Here is an 18,110-nt window from a genome sequence, read left to right on the forward strand (position 1 = left end):
ACAGAAATGGGACAAATGAGGGAGGCCAGGTCTCTGAGGGGAAGACACTGGGAGTCTGGCCCTTATTAGGGATTTGAAATATTCAAATGTAGGGAGCAACATTGGGGTGTGACTGTGCAGGCAGCAATAAAGGCGTGGCAGCTGAAGCTGCAGGTGTGGATGATCTTGTGTGTACAGAGGGGACAGGAGAAGAAAACAGGAATAACATAGAAGAAGTAATAAGGACCCAATCAGAGGTTGTACTGACTTTCTTGGTAGTTACTCAACACTCCCTGCTGCCCTACTTGATCCTCAAATAAAGCCTGGGCTTAAATCACTTGTTCTCAAAGTGTGCATCAGCTGGAAACTTGTCAGAAGCACACATTTCCAGGGCCCATCCCAGGTCTACAGAAGCACTATGGGTGGAGCCCCGCAATGTGTTTTAACAAGCCTTTCAGATGAGTCTGAGGATGTATGTGAAAGAACCTAACATTACCAAACAAAAGGGAGGTATCTTAGTAAACTAGAAACCTTGAGTGTATGGAGTTTTACTCTAAATGAATTCTGTGAATTAAATAATTGATAGAGGAAAAACTGGTCTCATCCAGGAATGCTACCAAAATCTGTATTTATAAATATAAAATATATCCTTATAGCTATAGATACACAGATACTATATAATATATATAGAAAAAAATATGTTACATATAGTCTCTCTCTTGCTCTATTATGTATATATATTCTATATATACGTGTATATATATTCCTCTTTTTTGAACTGAATTTTCATCCTGATTGTTGAGCTAAATGAAATCTTGACATGTGCTTAGTAACCATATGAGAATTATGTGTAACATTTTGAGAATTATATTTTGACATGTGTGACATCTTGTTTTAAAGGAACTTAAGGTACTTAATGCATTTTTGTAAAACAGATAAAGCTGCTGATGTCTCTCAGTTGGGTGAGAAATGTAATTATAGACCAATAAATTTGGAAGTGATTCAAAATGTTTAGTGGCAACTATGAAAGCTAATAAATAAAGATATTAAACAGAAACAGGATTATCTTCTCTATGAATAAAGGAGCTAAAACACAAGGACCGTTTCTGCATTTTGATGTTGAATATGCTGCAGAGGACACCATAAAAATATATCCTAATTTCCCTAGGTAAAAATCAACAGAAAGAATACAGGAATGCCTGATTTATCATTTTAAAAACCTAAGGATCCATCACACTATCTCTAGGCTATTCTAATTACAGAAAATTGGATGTTATTTAGTCTAGGTTAATAAAATCCAGATTGAGGCACTGCCTCAGCAACATGACTACCACAGGTTGGTAAGGAACTACAGATGGTGTGTATCTTTTTATGTGCAGGTGGCTGTGTTTCTGGAGAGTTTTATGCCCATGCCTGACTTTATTAATGTAGTTCGCTTTTGTTCACTTATTTACTCAACATTTTGATCCATGGATGGAAACTGCAAAAATGTTTGACCTACAGAAACATCTGATATAACTCAATGTTCTTAAAGAGGTTTTGTCTAATGATAACATTATAATTTTGTTTGGTGAAAACACATTGGTCGCCATAAAGCTCTTTAAAATACTTTAATGGGTCCTCAAATAGGTTCAACAATTCTTGAACTCTCCAAAATCGTACGCTAGATTTGGTATGTCTGTGGGTATATTCATTTTCCTGGACAGAAAAACCACTGCTTTCTAGATTATCAAAGTGATCTGAGATTCCCAAAATGCTAAAAAAAAAAAAAAAGCTATTAATTTAAAGAATCAAAAATTTAGGTCAGAGGTAATTCAACAAAATAAGAAGATTCTGATCAGTAAAATGCCTTATGAGAATAGGAATCACCGATTCAAAGTTACTGGTAATTGTAATACCAAAACAACAAACAACAAAAGCTCTCTGAGCTTGTAGCTATTCTCCTAGTAGCGGACTGAAACTAAGTCGATTTCTACATGGAAGAACTCAACTTTTTGCTTATTTCCATCCATGGTCTCTCCCAAGTGTTTGTTTTCAGTGCCTTAGGTTCTTCTTCTTATGTTCATTTTTATAAACAGACAGAGGAAAAATGTATTTATATTTGCCATTGGATGGTATTAATAATTGAAGTTAAACAATACATCATTAATTAAAGGCACAGGAATCTGATTTTAAAAGACAATGCTACTTAAAATCATTGGATACTTTCCTGGTGACCTGAAGATTAAACTGCAATTTTGGGAGTTGTGAGAAAAGCAAAAGTAGAGCTCTAACTTCTCTGAAATGCTTCCCTGAAATAGATTTGCACCCTCTTCCAACTTTTTTGAGGCTCTTTCCACCTTGTTTGTTTTAAAAAAGTGAGTTCTTAAAGAAAAGCTACTCATGTAATAGGTCCTATGTTAAAAGTCATTTGAATTCCAATGAAAAACTGTAATTACTATCTGGGTAGATTCATAATGCAATTAAACTACTTATTTAAAAATTCTACATATATAAAATGTACAAAAGCATCAAGTCTCAAAAAAATTTGCTCTTGAATCTAGTCCATGGACATATCTATGCAGATGAAAATGCTTCACCTACATTGGGACACTAGAAATTGGAGATTTTTTTTAAGTCAGTGTTAAAATGATGTTCCAATGTAGCAGATTGACAATATGCAAAATATACCTACAAAATATGCCAGCAATCTGTAAAACAAGAAACAAGAAAATCCAGGTATGAAGTACAAATGGGTGCTGAAAATATATCTCAAAGATCCGAGAGAGAATAGGAGGTGAAGAGCAGGCTAGGGACAGAAAAGTTGGTGGTGGTTGAGGTGGCGGTGGTGGATGTTGGATTTCACTTGAGTTGAAAAACAGAGCAAAAAGATAGTGAGAAAGTCTGCTTCGCAAAACTGAAATTTTTGTAGGATGTGATCATCATTATCACAGACAAGCTAAGAATTGAGATGCCAAAAAATGTTCCTGTCCTTGAGGTGTTAAAATATCGTAGGGGAGACAGATCTGATGAATGAGATGGAAAAACAAGGCGAGATATTGTATGTGATCCAGCCCCAATTAAGCAGCAAGCCCAGAGGCGGCGGAAGGCTGATGGGAAGCGCACCAGCTTCGAGAGGCACGACAATCCTGGCGCCCGACTCTCACCCGCTACTCGCTGTGAGAGTTTAGGATAGTTTCTTATCCAGTTCCTTGAATACCTCATTTTAAAATGGCTACAATAATATCTAATATAAGGGTTCTTTTGAGGAATTAATGACACATAAAATGCTTAACCCATTAGCGGAAACGTGTTTATGTGCAGACAGAATTATCCGAGAGATAATTATATCTCATGCTAGGCAGCTGAGACATTATTTTACCTAAAACAATTCTGCCTTTAGTCATATGAGGGTCTCATGGGACACAGGCCACATTTCAGACCAGGTCATTTAGATGGTGCTAGCCCTAACACAACACTATTTATCCATAAATACATTTGCACTCAGATTCTGAGTTTTAGAGAAAAGAAATAAACAGGGCAAATTTGTATGAGTGAACACAAAACAGGGTAGCTTTTAACAAAGGCTGAAATCATGCCATTTGTTGGTTTGATTAGCTTATAGGGCTTGTCTTAATCAGCAACCCAGTGCCTCTGTTCACAATATTAGACATTACATAATTGTCTTAAATACAGGATATTGTCTTCAAGGCTGAATGTCTTCTATCACCAACAGGCATACATTTCAGAACATTTTATTTTACTGGTATCTCCCTTCCCCATTCAAGAGTAACTGCTTACTTGGTATTTCCCTAGTTTCACCAAAATTAACTTATCACTTGCTGATTTGGGCCGTCATTTGTCACAAAACTATACATTATTCTTATTCCTGTGATACAATTGTGATCAACCTTTTCAATGCATGTTTATTAAAGCCAATGAAATGCAAGGCATGTGACTGGAAGGTCACAAAGAACCAAGCGTGGACCATGTCTTTAAAGGGTGGCTACTACACTAGGAACCAGTCTAGGTGCTCTGCATGCTTCTCTCTGGCTCCAATTCTTGGAGTTACTGTAAGTCTGATTTACCAAGTTTCAACTTCTTTTCCCAAGGGATGACTATTTTAATTATGATTTCAATTTACTTCCTGGTTACTGCCAACAGCCACCAATTTTAGAAAAAGGCTTTTGAGCCAGCTTCCAAAAGAATCAGAGTTTGGTAATAAGAAAAAAAAAAAAATAGAAGACAGCAGAAGAAATTCATTGTTGGCAAAGCAAATGGAAAGCTCAGTTTACATTTAAGAAAGCCCTTTTCTTTGAAAGTCTCAAACGTGGGGCTAAAAACCTTTGTTCTGGAGCAGTAGTTTACAAAGAGTCCTGGTGCTGATGTACAGCCAAGAAGTGCCAGTAGATACAATCCTGAGTCATCCAACCCAGTTACACAGAGGCCAGCTGTCACTATGTCAAGTAGAACAGGTAGCTCTTGACTCTGGCTGTCCTTCATTCCTTCCTACTCTTAGTCTTCCACCTACAGCTTCTACCCTGACTCATCTCCACTGTCTAGCAGTGAAGGATAAGAAACACTAATCTGGACAAGCTGTCAAAAAAATCACTGAACCACATTTTGGTGACGGTAATTTTCCTTTTTTTTTTTTTCTTTTTACGGTATGCTCATTTTGTGCTTCTGAGAATTTCACGTAAACACTGCTCTACTTCTGTATTAATGGTGGCTATAGATTAAATAAAGCTTAGAGTATTCCATTTTTTATTTCATCTACTGAATATTTTATACTTGATACAATTTCTCTCAGCCATGTATGTTACTATCAGAATTCACAATTGGAGTGTTCAAGTCTCACATAATCATCTCCCCTAGTTTTAGGGTTACCTGGACACTGCCACAGAGATAATTTAGAAATATTAGGCTACAGTCTCAATAATAGGTTAGTTTTAACCCAAAATCTCCTATGTATGTGCAGGTTTTCTTCGTTTTGTTATTAAGAAGGCTGCATAATCTAGCTTCTACCTACCTCTCCTGTAACTCACCCCACTATTCTTCCTGAACCTCTTCTCCTACATCTAAGAGCTGACCACAATAAAGAACTTCAGTTGTGAGAGTTTAAGTAAACTACCCAGACGTCCCAAGCTATTCAGTGGTGGAGAGTACAGACTTCTTTTACTTCAGAGCTCAGGACCTCATGTACAGGGTTTTATAGCTTCCAAAGGAATTATGATTTCAGGTTTTGAAGGATGAGTGAGGTTTGGCATAAATCAAGTTTGAGAGCTCAGAATTTTCTAGACTCAGCTCAAACAAAAGCAGGAAGAAAGCAAACTAGAATGATCTAAATGGATATGAAGACCTCATTCTACTCTAATCAAAGATCTTCCACAGATTCAACTTTTATTACTTGTCAAACTAAGCCTCCTGTTTCTTACCAGACAGCTTGCTCCTGGTAGCTCAGAGTTCCTGCTCCCACACATTCTTCAGTCTTGCTGTCTTCCCACTTCCCACCACAGTGTTCCCTGCTGCCTAAGAATTCCACAGGAATATGGTAATCAATGGGAACGATAGGCAACTCCAACCCAGACATAGGAACTGAGACTACAACCATGTGAAGAAAAATTCAATTACAGATTTTGGGTAACTTTGCTGTATGCGTTATGTAATTTACAAACTTCACACAAATACAGCCAATCTTAGTACGTTTTTAGCATGTGACATATTTTTTATTTCTGTTGTGATTTTATTTTTGAAGTACCATAAAGTTTATTGCAATATTGTTTGCAAACAATGGCAACAATACTACACAACCTAAAAATGTCTATCCATAGAAACAGGGTTAAATAAACACCATGGAATAGAGTGATAATTTTTAAAGACTGAGTTAGAGTTTCACCTGTTAGCAAGATGTAATTTCCATGGTACATTACCATTAAAAATAAATTGTGGTATAATATGTATAGTGTGCACATGCAAATTGTAAATACATTTTTATTTTTATTATAATTTTTATTTTTATTTTTTGAGACAGAGTCTCACCCTGTCACCCAGGCAGGAGTGCAATGGTGCAATCTCAGCTCACTGCAACCTCTGCCTCCTGGACTCAAACAATCCTTCCACCTCAGCTCCCAAGTAGTTGGGACTACAGGCACGTGCTACAGTACCCAGCTAATTTTGGGGTTGTCTTTTGTACAGACAGGGTTTTGCCATGTTACCCAGGCTGGTCTCAAACTCCTGGGCTCAAGCGATCTGCCCATGATGGCCTCCCAAAGTGCTGAGATTGCGGGCATGAGCCACTGCGCCCAGCTACATTTGTATTTTTAAGCAACAATCCCCATATATGTATTCATGTACATCTATATGTGGAACTTTATATAAATGTGGGAAAACAAAATTGCACACCATAAAGGTCTACATTGGGTGGCGAGTTAAAAACCAAGCAGAAGTCTAGAATTATGTACAATATCAAAACTACGGTAAACCAAGATTATAAAACCTGGCAGATTGCAGAACACACATAGCTTATAAAAGTCAAGAGATATACCATGAAGACCTTGATATCAGAGAGAAACGCATATTGTATGGGTTAAAAATGGAGCAGGAATAAAGAGAAGCAGAATATCAGACAGGAATTCACAATTTACAGTGAAGGTGTGTAAACTTTTCATGCTCGCACATTCTTACCCTATTATGACCACATAGAAGAATAATGTTCTTATGTACACAGGGTACAAATAATTCCTGCATCATGTCTATCTACACACCTTTCTCTTGTACTAAAAAAATAATAATAATGGGAGTGTAACTGAGTGATAGTGATGTTAATAGAGAGGTATTACTGAATTTTCTCTAATTCGTGTTTAAAGTAACTCTCGTTACTAATTCATACAGCTCACATCAGGTAAACACTTCCTCTGTTCTCAGAGGGCCTGGAAGACTGGTAGACTGGGTAGCCCTGGCATTAAGGATTCCTGGATTCAGGGGCATCCTCTGTTCTCTGCAGAAGGGGAAAAAGCAGTGCAATGTGAACCATGAATTAGACTTGGAAGGAAATAGGAAGTAAGAAAAACAAATAGCTCCTTGAAAGTGGGCGAATATTGGTTCCAGGACAGACCTTAGCTTCACGGAAGCTCTAGGTTGGACCCGGCAATGTTCTCATCACTAAACAAGAACATGAATGGTCAGAGTATGTTTGATTTGTGAATGCTGCACATTAAATAAATGTACAGTGACCTATTTTCCAATAGAGAGAAAAAATACAATCTTAAAAATACGCATCTTTCAAAAGCATCTGACAGAGTAGATACTTAAGAAATATGATTGTATGAATGCAGTTATATTTCAGAAGACAGTCACATAATTACCTGAGCTGTGCCTCTAACCATCACATCTACAGCCTTCAATGGTAATTTAGAGCCTCTAGTCTCCCCAGTCCTCTCAAATTGCATGATCAAATCAATGATTCATCAAAGAGATAAGATACTTGACCTGTCCATTTTTGGATCTGTTATTTTTCTTCATATAAATGGTGTGATTTAGATGAATGCAACTGTCATTGCTCTGTAATGTAGGCCAAATGACATAACCTTAGATATACCATGCTCCTTTCTATTTTAAATACAATAATCTTCTAAAATCACATGCTCTTTAAATGAATAATATTAGCAAAAACTGCTCATTTCAAAAATCCCTGATACGTGAATCTTCGCTTTTGATATATGTTAATGGAAAATCTGCTTCTTGTGCTAAAAATACAGACACATGCACAAACACAAAACTGACATTCCTCATATGTATATATTTCTGAAAGCCAACTGGCACAAATTATATAAAATTGATGAGAAAAATCATCTGAACCACTATTTGGCATGCATATGCCAAAGTTACCCTTAATTTACATACAATTGCTCATAGCTGATGCACACATAATTTAATGAAGGCACACCAGCCCCATTACACACTCTAGTAAGTTTTCCAATTAAGCAATGTTCACCTAGTGTTGAACTATGCCTTCAATGTGAATGAAATTCTTTTTCTTTCATAAAATTGCAAAAGGACGTAAACAGAAACAAAAGTTCTATGGCTTGGGAATCCCTGCCTCATTTAATAATGGCCAATGAATAATCACCTTACTTTAAACTTTCTCTTGTTACCCATTCAAACTTCTCATCTGTCTGTCCCAACATCTCCCACACATCAGCCATCTATCCATTTCTTAACATAATGTTGCATACAAATATGTATGTATGTCTCTAACTAAAGCCCCAAATAGACTTGCTATTGTTTATTTTAATATCTCAAAACCCCTTCACCTCGAACCTACTTTACCACCCATGACTCCTACAGTGGAGGAATACAGAAATGGCATGGCCATTCTTCAACCCAGATTTGGAAGATGAAGAAATAGTGACAGTTGGGTAGAAGATAGAAATAAGCAATATTCTAACATTTTCAAGAGTCCCTTTGTGTGAGAAAGTTCTCCATTAGCAATAATGACAACTCCAGTACTGCCTTCACTCCTTACGGACAACAGACCTGACCCTAGGCAAGTCTTATTTAATTCCTCATTTGACCCATTTCTGAAGCTTTAATCTAGTCCAAAGGAATAGCATTCTCCAAAGTTTCTAGCTGGTCCCATCCTTCTCTCTCAGGCAAGATAAATCAATTCCCAGGAAGACTCTCTAAACCTTGTTCCACTCTATCTATTGAAGGACTCTTCTGGACGCCAGAAAACAAATGGAGGAGGAAGAGATTTCAGAGAAAGGAGAGAGATGAATAAGGACAGCCAGAATAAAGAGAAACGGGATGAATGAAATATTTATAGGAAAATGCTGTTTGCCCAGAACTAGACACAACTTTCATGGAATACAATACAGACCAGTACTCCAGAAAAGCAGGCATGTAGGAACAAAGGAGATCTTAGGAGGAACAAGTAATGTAGACTCCGATCTGACCAAGAGGGTTTTTTTTTTTTTTTTTTTAATGAAAGTGAAAGATGTCTGTACCACCCTGAAGAATGAAAAGGCTTTTCAATAATGTTATCTCTATTTTCAAACATTCCAACCATTCTGGTACTATTTTTAAGTGAATTAATTCTTAGAGAAGGTAATCACCTGGCTGAATCTATTTTTGCACCTACGGGTGAATCCTATGGTATTCACTAAAATCTCAAGTTATAATTCCTACCATTTAATGCCCCATAAAGCACCACCCTGGGAAATGGGGAAACCCGGGGTGTCTATAAAAAACCCTCTAATTGCTCCTAGTTCTCTCTTTATTCTACCCTACTACATCTATAAATGTCTCCTTCTGTTCTCCATCCCTTTTTTTTTTTTTTTTTTTTTTTTTTTTTTTTTTTTTTTTTTTTGCTCCTCCTCTTTCTTTCTTCTTTCCCTTTCCTCGTCTAGGTCTTATACTTATCTGGGGTTGTCATTTATGCACTGAGAACCGCCAGAGTAACTCAGGGTTCCTCAAGCTCTACACTATTGACATTTGGGGCTGGATAATTCTTTGTGGTAGGAGGCTTGTCTGTGCATTATAAGATGTTTAATAGCATCCTTGGCCTTTATCAAATAGATTTCAAAGTCTTCAGACATTGCCAAATGTCCCCCATAGGGAGCAAAATCTTCCTAGCTGGAAATCACTAGAATGGCACATCTGCCTCTATTCCTTAGTACCTTTGTGATTTGGCGTTAAGAAGGGATATCATGATTTCAAGGGAGGAAGCAGAGAAGGAATTATCTCAAAGTAGGTGGCCTCAGAAAGCATCCTTTTCAAATAAGCAGGTAAAGTCCAATTCTTATGTTAATTCTTGTTCATTTGGCAACCTCAAGAATATCCTAAATCTGCAAGTGCAATGCATTTTGCTTGTAAAACGTACTAGTTGCAGGTAACATCGATGCTATTAGGATGGAGAGGCCTTTGTATTTTGACCTCAGAGATGGTGTAGGCAAGAATTTTCAACAGGCTATAAATATCTAACACATTCTTGTATAACCTATAATGCCTCGTTAGGTTAATAAGAAGTGTCACTTTTGAGCCTCAGTGCTTTGTTGGCAATTCACTATGAATTTGGAAAAGGAAGAAACCAAAGCAACGAAATGCTTAAGTGGCGAGAAACTGCCATATGGCTCACTAATAAGGTGTCTTGGGCACTTGTACACCTTTCTAAATGCTGCTTTTCTCCTGAGTTTTTTCTGGTCTTAGAAAACAGTAAGCTAAAATCTTAGGTGCAAATTAGTGAGCTGACAGGAATTTCTCAAGTTTTCAGAAATACTGGTATTAATTTATTCTCTTCACAGTTAATTCTCTAAGCATATTTAATGTCATCTCATAGACAAGAAGCTTCATTAAAAGGCATTTAAGACATTTCGTCGTTCATATTTCTTACAACTTTTTCACCTATAACACTCCTTATTCCCACCAGAACAAACTACGGAATTCTGATATAATCAGTTTCTGCACTAAGAAATGAAAGATTTAGTATTAAATTTCCTGCCAGTCACTTTCTACATAAACATTAATAGCACCTATATCCCATGTGTTTTATAATATGCACACCTAGAAAAAATATAAAAATCAATCCATATCTTTTCAGCCTGTGAATGGTATTTGACACTGTCCATTACTCCTTCCTTTCTGAAATACATTTCACTCTTGGCTTTCGTGATATCACCTTCTCCTTGATTTACAGCATCCCTGCTGTTCCTCTCAGTTTCCATGATTCTTCTTGACTAATGACTCTCTTGAATCTGCACTCTTCTTGACTCATGAATAAATACAGACAGAACACTGGGCCCTCGTCTCTAACTGAACTCCTCCCTAAGTGATCTCCTCCGGCCTTGCAGTTTTAAGCACCATCTATCCATTTGCTGATGATTCCAAAATTTCTATCTCTGGGCCTGAATTTTTTAATGAGGTTTAATATTCATATACCCAACTGCCTACTCACCAACCCTCTTGGATCTAATAGGCATATCAAAACCAATATGGCTAACACAGAACTCTATTTCCTATGCCTCCAACTCATCCCTCCTTTGATGATCTTAGCCAAACATGGAAGTTTATCTCTCCCAGCTTCATGCTTCAACCAGCTGTCCTTGCCCTGCTCAGGAAGTTACTCATTAGCTTCTCCCTGTGCTCTGGCCACGTTAATTCTAACACAGTCTCTTTTTCTTTCCTGTTTAATGAGCAAATTCTGGGCTTCTTGGATCTTTTTTGTTCTAACCATTCCTTCATGCTCAAAGGCCCCTGCTTTTTATCACTCTGCTCACTCCTTCATTGTCCTAAGGAAGGATATGGGAAAAGGTGACACTCCTGACACTCATCCCTGATCACTGCATTTGTTATCCTGGATGTTCAGTGCACAAAACCTTTTGATGTGACATTTGTAATGCAGCAGTTTTGACACCAAGATTTGACTTGACGGAAGTAAACAAAATAATGCAGCAATATTTTGACATAGTCAGAAAAATATCATTAATCATTAATCCTTCTGAGTGTTATCACCAAACAATACATGTAATAAATAACTCAGTCGGCCAGGCGTGGTGGCTCATGCCTCTAATCCCAGAAATTTGGGAGGTCGCAGCGGGCAGATCACAAGTTCCGTAGACCACAAGGTCAGGAGATCAAGACAATCCTGGCTAACATGGTGAAACCCCATCTCTACTAAAAATACAAAAATTAGCCGGGCGTCATGGTGGGCGCCTGTAGTCCCAGTTACTTGGGAGGCTGAGACAGGAGACTGGTGTGAACCCAGGGGGCGGAGCTTGCAGTGAGCCAAGTTTGCAACACTGCACACCAGTCTGGGCGACAGAGCGAGACTCCGTCTCAAAAATAAATAAATAAATAACTCAGTCATATTGTAGTATCTTATCCATCCATTGATCTCCATGAATAGTTACAGATAGGGAATAAAAAAATGTGGTACGAAATGCCCACAGTTTAAATTCTCACACCAAAATGACTACATTGTGTAAGCCAGGAATAATAAGTAAATGTAGTCTCATAAACCTAGCCAGGATAAATCTAATATATTTTGATAAAGTTGTAAAGGTTCAAAATGTCTAAGAGGAAAAAGTATAAACTCTGGAAAAAAAACATATCCTCATAGCATTATAACTACTACTGCCAATTGTTAGAGATCAGCTCTTACCTTTAAAAGCACTATGCTTTTTTTATTTTAATTTTTACTTTAAGTTCTTGGGTACGTGTGCAGGATTTGCAGATTTGTTACATAGGTAAATGTGTGCCATGGTGGTTTGCTGCACCTATCAACCCATACCCTAGGTATTAAGCCCAGCATGTATGAGCTATTACTCCTAATGCTCTCCTTCCTCCCACCCCCGCAACAGGCCCCAGTGTGTGCTGTTCCCCTCTCTGTGTCTATGTGTTCTCATTGTTTAACTACCACTTATAAGTGAGAAGATGTGGTGTTTGGTTGTCTGTTCTTGCATAAGTTTGCTGAGGATAATGGCTTCCAGCTCCATCCATGTCAGTGCAAAGGACATTATCTCATTCCTTTTTATGGCTGCATAGTATTCCATGGTATATATGTACAATATTTTCTTTATCTAGTCTATCATTCATGGGCATTTGTGTTGATTCCATGTCTTTGTTATTGTGAAAGCACTATACTTTTTAAAATAAAATTTATACTTAGACAGTGGCTCTGGGTAAATATGCAAATAGTCACTCTGATGAAAGCTGTGCTCTATCTAAAAATTTAGGTGGAAATTTGTCTTCTAGTGGTTGGTAAAAACAGTCTAGAAGAAGTTCATTTTGTTTTTGTTTTTGTTTTTTCTTAATGTAAACATATCCTAAGTGACTTCTCTTCCTTTCAAGGCCAGACAGAGGGAAGAAAGAACTCTGGAAGTGTGGGATATGATGTTTGAGAAATAAACATACAAGTAAGAACACAAAGGCCATTCCTGCCATTAAGCCTGAAGATAAGCTGCTTCAGCCAAGGGCAGAGTATGATTGGTAGGGGAAGAAAGCTACCTAGAAGGCTACAAGGTACAGGTTTTTCTTTAAATTATTGTGTTTTCTATTTCTGCTAAAGGATGTTAAATTGGAAATTTCAGGCATAGGAAAATAGACACAAAAATCCAAAGTGAAGTGCTAAACCAGGATTTACACATTTATAAATTTAGGCAGAGTTACATTCCTCCCCACATGGAAGTATAAAGGGTTTGAAGAGATTTATTTGGAGAGAATTGTTGGCATGCTGTGATTCCCACATAGCTTTCCTCTTAACAGGGCAGGGTAAGGAGACTCTCAGATAAAAGGGCTTTAATGAGACCAGTTGAAGAGCTTTGTTTGGGCTCCGTGCAGTCTGGAGTAATACTGTGGGCTAGGATCTACATCATGTCTGAGAAATTGAATGGGTAAGAAGATGGCTGAAGAGATCTCTGCATCACAAGCGGGATGAGGAAGTTGGAAAGAAACTGCACCCCCAAAGTCTGCTGGGACAAAGAATAAGAGTGCTCTCCTACGGACATTATATGGGCCATAGAGAGACGTAGACTGAGTTTATTAGATTGTCCAAAAGACCAGGATGAACCACTCAGATTACATTTTAAAACTGTTGCTTGATGGTTGTAGGAAGCAGGGAATTCTCTTTTTCTGGAGGTGATGGAAAAAACATAGTCCTAGTGGCTAATGGCAGTCATCTTGGACCACAAGGTCATCTAGGCCAGAGGTAAAATTGACAGGAAGAGGAGAACAAAACAGAAGGACCAGCAGGAAAGTGGAGTGTGAGCCATGACCAAATGGGATGAGAAATTCACCTTTATCTGGACTTTTTGCTTATGTGAACCAAGAGACCCTTTCCCCGCTAAGCTAGTTTCAGCTGAGTTTTCTGGTATTTGTTACTGAAAGCACTCAATGTTATAACCTTTTCTAAATGATCTGGGAGAAAATCCACAGTCCAAATTTGTGCTACACTAGGGTGGTCCAAAATCAGGAAAACACGAAAGAATCAGAATACCATTTTCACTAGGTTTTTAGAATGAACTCTATCCCTTGGGAAGATGTGAACTCTAAATCAAAATGAGACATTAATTGAAAGATGGACTTCATTTGGCCGGAAGGTAAGAAACAAGGAGAGTCAATTATTTGTTACCTGGTAATGAACTCTCTGGGAGCCAGAAGAAACTGACTGTAGGTCCTAATGAGAAAATGGGGAAAAAAATCCATACCTTAAAATTAGTTTGAAGAAGCTGCGCCACAACTCGATCTCGACTGAAGTCCCAATTTACTATTATTATGCTCATCTGGAAAGTATCCGACACACCCAAATTCATAAAGGTTAAATAAAGAAGGTAATGCCAGAAATCATAAAAGCAAACCAGGTCGGACTGAGAGAAGGTCATTAAGCTATTGAAACCTGTAAGTCCTACATAGTGTTTACAGGTAAGTGATATATTATTATTTCAATCTCCTATAGAGGAGACCAGAAGTAAAAGATAGGCAATTTTGTTCTAGTAAATGGGGATTATATTTAATTTGCATGTGAACTTTAGGCTTGTGAAGAAGGCTTTGGAAATCCCCTTAAACAATTAGGAAGCTTTTCTTTACCTTAGACCAGATACATACTGTCATAGTAACTGTTTATACTGATAAGTCGCTTAGCAAATAGGGGTTTTCATAGACTACAAAGAGAAAAATCACCAACCACCTCCACATTATCACGAAGTGCAAATTAACAGGGTTGAAATTAATGAGGTTTTACTGGCAGATTGTGAAAGCCTGACTCCTTTCATAGTTTTATAACGAACTTGTCACCATTGTCATGCCTCCCAGGCTTCCTTGCTAATGAGTGTCATGATTCTATTTATAGATGTCAGCAATCCTGGGTACCTTTGTCCTTACACCTATTTCCCACAGCGTTTCATCAAAGTACTTTCCATTAGTTTTAAAAACTTTTCCTCTTTATATGTTGAGTTGCCTCTTTTTAAAAAATCCTACTTTTGGTTGAATATTGGTACAATAAACATGCTATTCAGTTAGTTAAGTTGGATTTTAACAAAGTCAATTCATCAATCATGTATTAATATCATTCTACTGTGAAGTCTTGTTAACAAAGCTCTACAAGTATTAATTTAAAAAAAAAAAAGGTAAAAAGGTTTGGTACCAATTATGATTCATTTTTCTCATTACAGGTTTCTGGAGTGAGATTCCACAGCAAAATACAAACATTATTTTGGGAAATGAGATACTAGAAGTTCGGGAGCATATTAATAGAATTGGACCTGAGTCACTAAAAATTCATATATTTTAACTTGTTTAAGTGGCTATCCTCAGTCAAAATAGCTTAACGAAGCCATAAGTATAAAATTCGTTGACCATCTTTCTCTCATCCATATCAGTATTCAAGATTTGTCATCTATTTTTCAAAATCAGTAATTTGTCACATCACTATGTGCCTCCCACCTGAATTTATTTCCACCAAGAGAAACAGAATCAAATATTCAGGGATAAGAGGTTACAATGCAGAGTGATTTTAAACAGTATGTATTGACTTTATTTACAATCTTTACCTATGTATAACATGTTGACCGGGACAGAGTTGCTTATCAAGGGGTACCAGCTGGGTACCACCCAACAGCTGTAAAAATACAAATGTCTAGGCCACACCAAGAAAAGTGGCTCTAATCTACATCTTTCATCAAAAAACAATGATAAAGAAATCGTCATTTATGCTTTTTGCAATTTGTGGAATGGAGACAGTTAAAACTCCCCCTCAAATTTTTGCAGAAACAACCAACAACAATTGTAAGGATGAGTTTGGGTCTCCTGGCTTTGCTGGTGCAGTTCACATTTGGGAGTGCCATATATTGGGGTCACTTCCTTTCTGTTTCTCTAAAGCAAGACTAGATTGAGAAAAAAAAAATAATAGATTATTCTTTGTGTTCTGACAACTTACTATGAAATGTAGAGGATTTTTCTTTCCTACAGAAGTTTTATTTATTTTTTTGTTTACAAAATCTAGCTGTCTCTGACATAAGCGTTAGACACAAAACATTACACATCACTGTTTTCTTTCATAATTTAACAGTCCCTGTTGAAATTCTGAACATCTCAAATATACAGGTATGTGTCTGGTAAGATGACAAGTTCCAAGCTATAGTTACAGAACACACCAGGGCAACAGCACCCTGTAGTTAAACCAGTCAATGCTTTCCCATTTCAACTATCTGAGGAGTGAACAACAGAGACAGTGGGAGAGGGTGACATACAGCGTATGCTTGAAGGACAAAGCCACCACATTTCCATTTCCTCTCCAAATGCATCATTTCAGAAGCAAATACGTATGGCTGGTAATTGTTTACAAAAATGGGAAGTTGAGAATAAGAAATGGGCTAAATAAACTCACCTCCTGTAGGCGGTCTATGTACATACGGCAAGTCTCCAAATCACAGTCTCCACGCACAACGAGAATCCCCAGAGGTATCGCTAAGGGTGAAGGAAGAAGAAAAATCTAAAATAACATATTTGATTTTTCTATATCAGCATAAATGTGTTTTTCATGGTTAAAAAACAATCTCATAAATATTATGGGTTTAGATAATGTCCATAAAAAGAAAGAAGTACTTTCTCCTTATACCTTTTTTATTATTTCAGTCTCTTCTTGTTTGCAGTTGTCACACACTTCCCTAGCATGATCCATGTTGCCCCTTGCCAACTGTCCTTCATCTCATTATATTTCAGTGGCCCTGAGATGAAGTGAATTGTCACGGTAACGATGGACTGGCAGAACAGGGAGGCTGCTCATGGCCAGTTCATAATTGTACTTGCATTTTTTATGCTTATGCATAAATTTATGCTTGCATTTGTAATAGACAACATGAGGACGTAGTGCCAGAGAGGAATTAAAAATTGAGGATTCTGAACACTTAATCCTTTCCTTCCTGAATGCAGAGAACTTCATCTTTTTCTCTGTCTACAACAGCTTCCTATTTATGAGACTTGAGCTACTCAAGGCACTGTTGCTACCTCGTGGCCAACACTAGAACTAAAGCATAAAATGTTAGAAAGAAAAGAACAAAAAACAACTTCTAGAAGAGGCAAATCCAACTCATGTTAAGGATGGCCAATGTAAGTGTGGTAACAGCAGGACTTCAGAAAACAGTAAGACATGACTAAGTTACGCATCTTATAAAATATCCTACTTAGGTAGTGTCAAACACACACAGTGGCTTTAGTGTATAGAACCTACTTCAGATATAATCACAAGAGTCCTGAAATACTGAAAAACAGTCTTGTTTCCAAAACTTAAAAAAAAAAGTATCTACAAATTTCTTATTTTAAAAGTACAATTACACTATGAAATCCATGATTTAACATAAAACTTTCAAAATTTTGAATTAACCAACTGGAAAGTAGCAAGCAAATGATAAGGCAGTGGTGTTCTCTAATAATTTTTTACAATCATTCACTCATTGAGTGTATTTTTAAAGCCATCATCAATAAATGTGTCTGAAAATACAAAGGACTAGAACCTTAAAAATTCATAATACACAGAAGAAGATACATGTAAAAGGCATAAAAAACCTTGAAGAATCTCCAAGTAGTAGAGAAGGCATATATATAAACAAAAAAATAATAAGTATAACACAGACCAAATTAAATGTATGAACTTAGTCATTTGAAAACTATAGGAAAGAGGGGCTAATTCTTGCCTAGGCGGAGGGGTAGATTTTAGGCTCTCTGAAGAACATGAAGCCTCATTTGATGTTTTAGCTGGAGGAGCAAAGGTGGTCTAGAGAAAAAGAAATAGTGTTTGTATCTCAATGTTACCTCCTAGATTGGTTTCTGCTAGGGAGACCTAATCAAACCCACTACCCCATTCCTTTATGTTTCTAAAGTCCTGCATACATAAATCTTTAAGGCATCCAAGATTTTGTGGAACTATGGAAGCCTGTGAGTGAGTGTAGATTGTTTACCTTCACTTCCCCAATGCCTAGTAAAGAAATGGCAGATATTCAATAAATGAGTATAAAAAGGAGGAGGAAGATGGGCTTAATGACTGTTTGTATGCAAAAGAGAAAGTCTGTCTTTCAGGTGCAAGTCACCTTTCCAGGGTAGACGAGAAGCAAGGTAAGCAAGAGGCAGTCAGTAGAGGATAAGGAGCACTTTTGTAAGCATCG

General features: G+C 37.2%; 1 protein-coding gene across 2 annotated transcripts in view; it reads right to left on the reverse strand.

The window, feature by feature from the left end:
- Positions 1 to 18,110, reverse strand: part of DGKI (diacylglycerol kinase iota) — a 467,928-nt gene that overhangs the window by 87,309 nt on the left and 362,509 nt on the right. Inside the window, exons 22-23 of one of the 2 annotated variants that reach the window (XM_007983056.3) lie at positions 16,337 to 16,416; positions 14,084 to 14,128 (exon numbers count right to left, since the gene is read on the reverse strand). In XM_007983056.3, coding sequence (XP_007981247.3) covers positions 14,084 to 14,128; positions 16,337 to 16,416 — 125 coding nt within the window. The remainder of the gene's footprint in view (positions 1 to 14,083; positions 14,129 to 16,336; positions 16,417 to 18,110) is intronic. The other variant, XM_073009376.1, reaches the window with a different exon arrangement.

Source organism: Chlorocebus sabaeus, chromosome 21, assembly GCF_047675955.1.
Source record: "Chlorocebus sabaeus isolate Y175 chromosome 21, mChlSab1.0.hap1, whole genome shotgun sequence".
In the NCBI taxonomy this organism is placed as follows: Eukaryota; Metazoa; Chordata; class Mammalia; order Primates; family Cercopithecidae; genus Chlorocebus; species Chlorocebus sabaeus.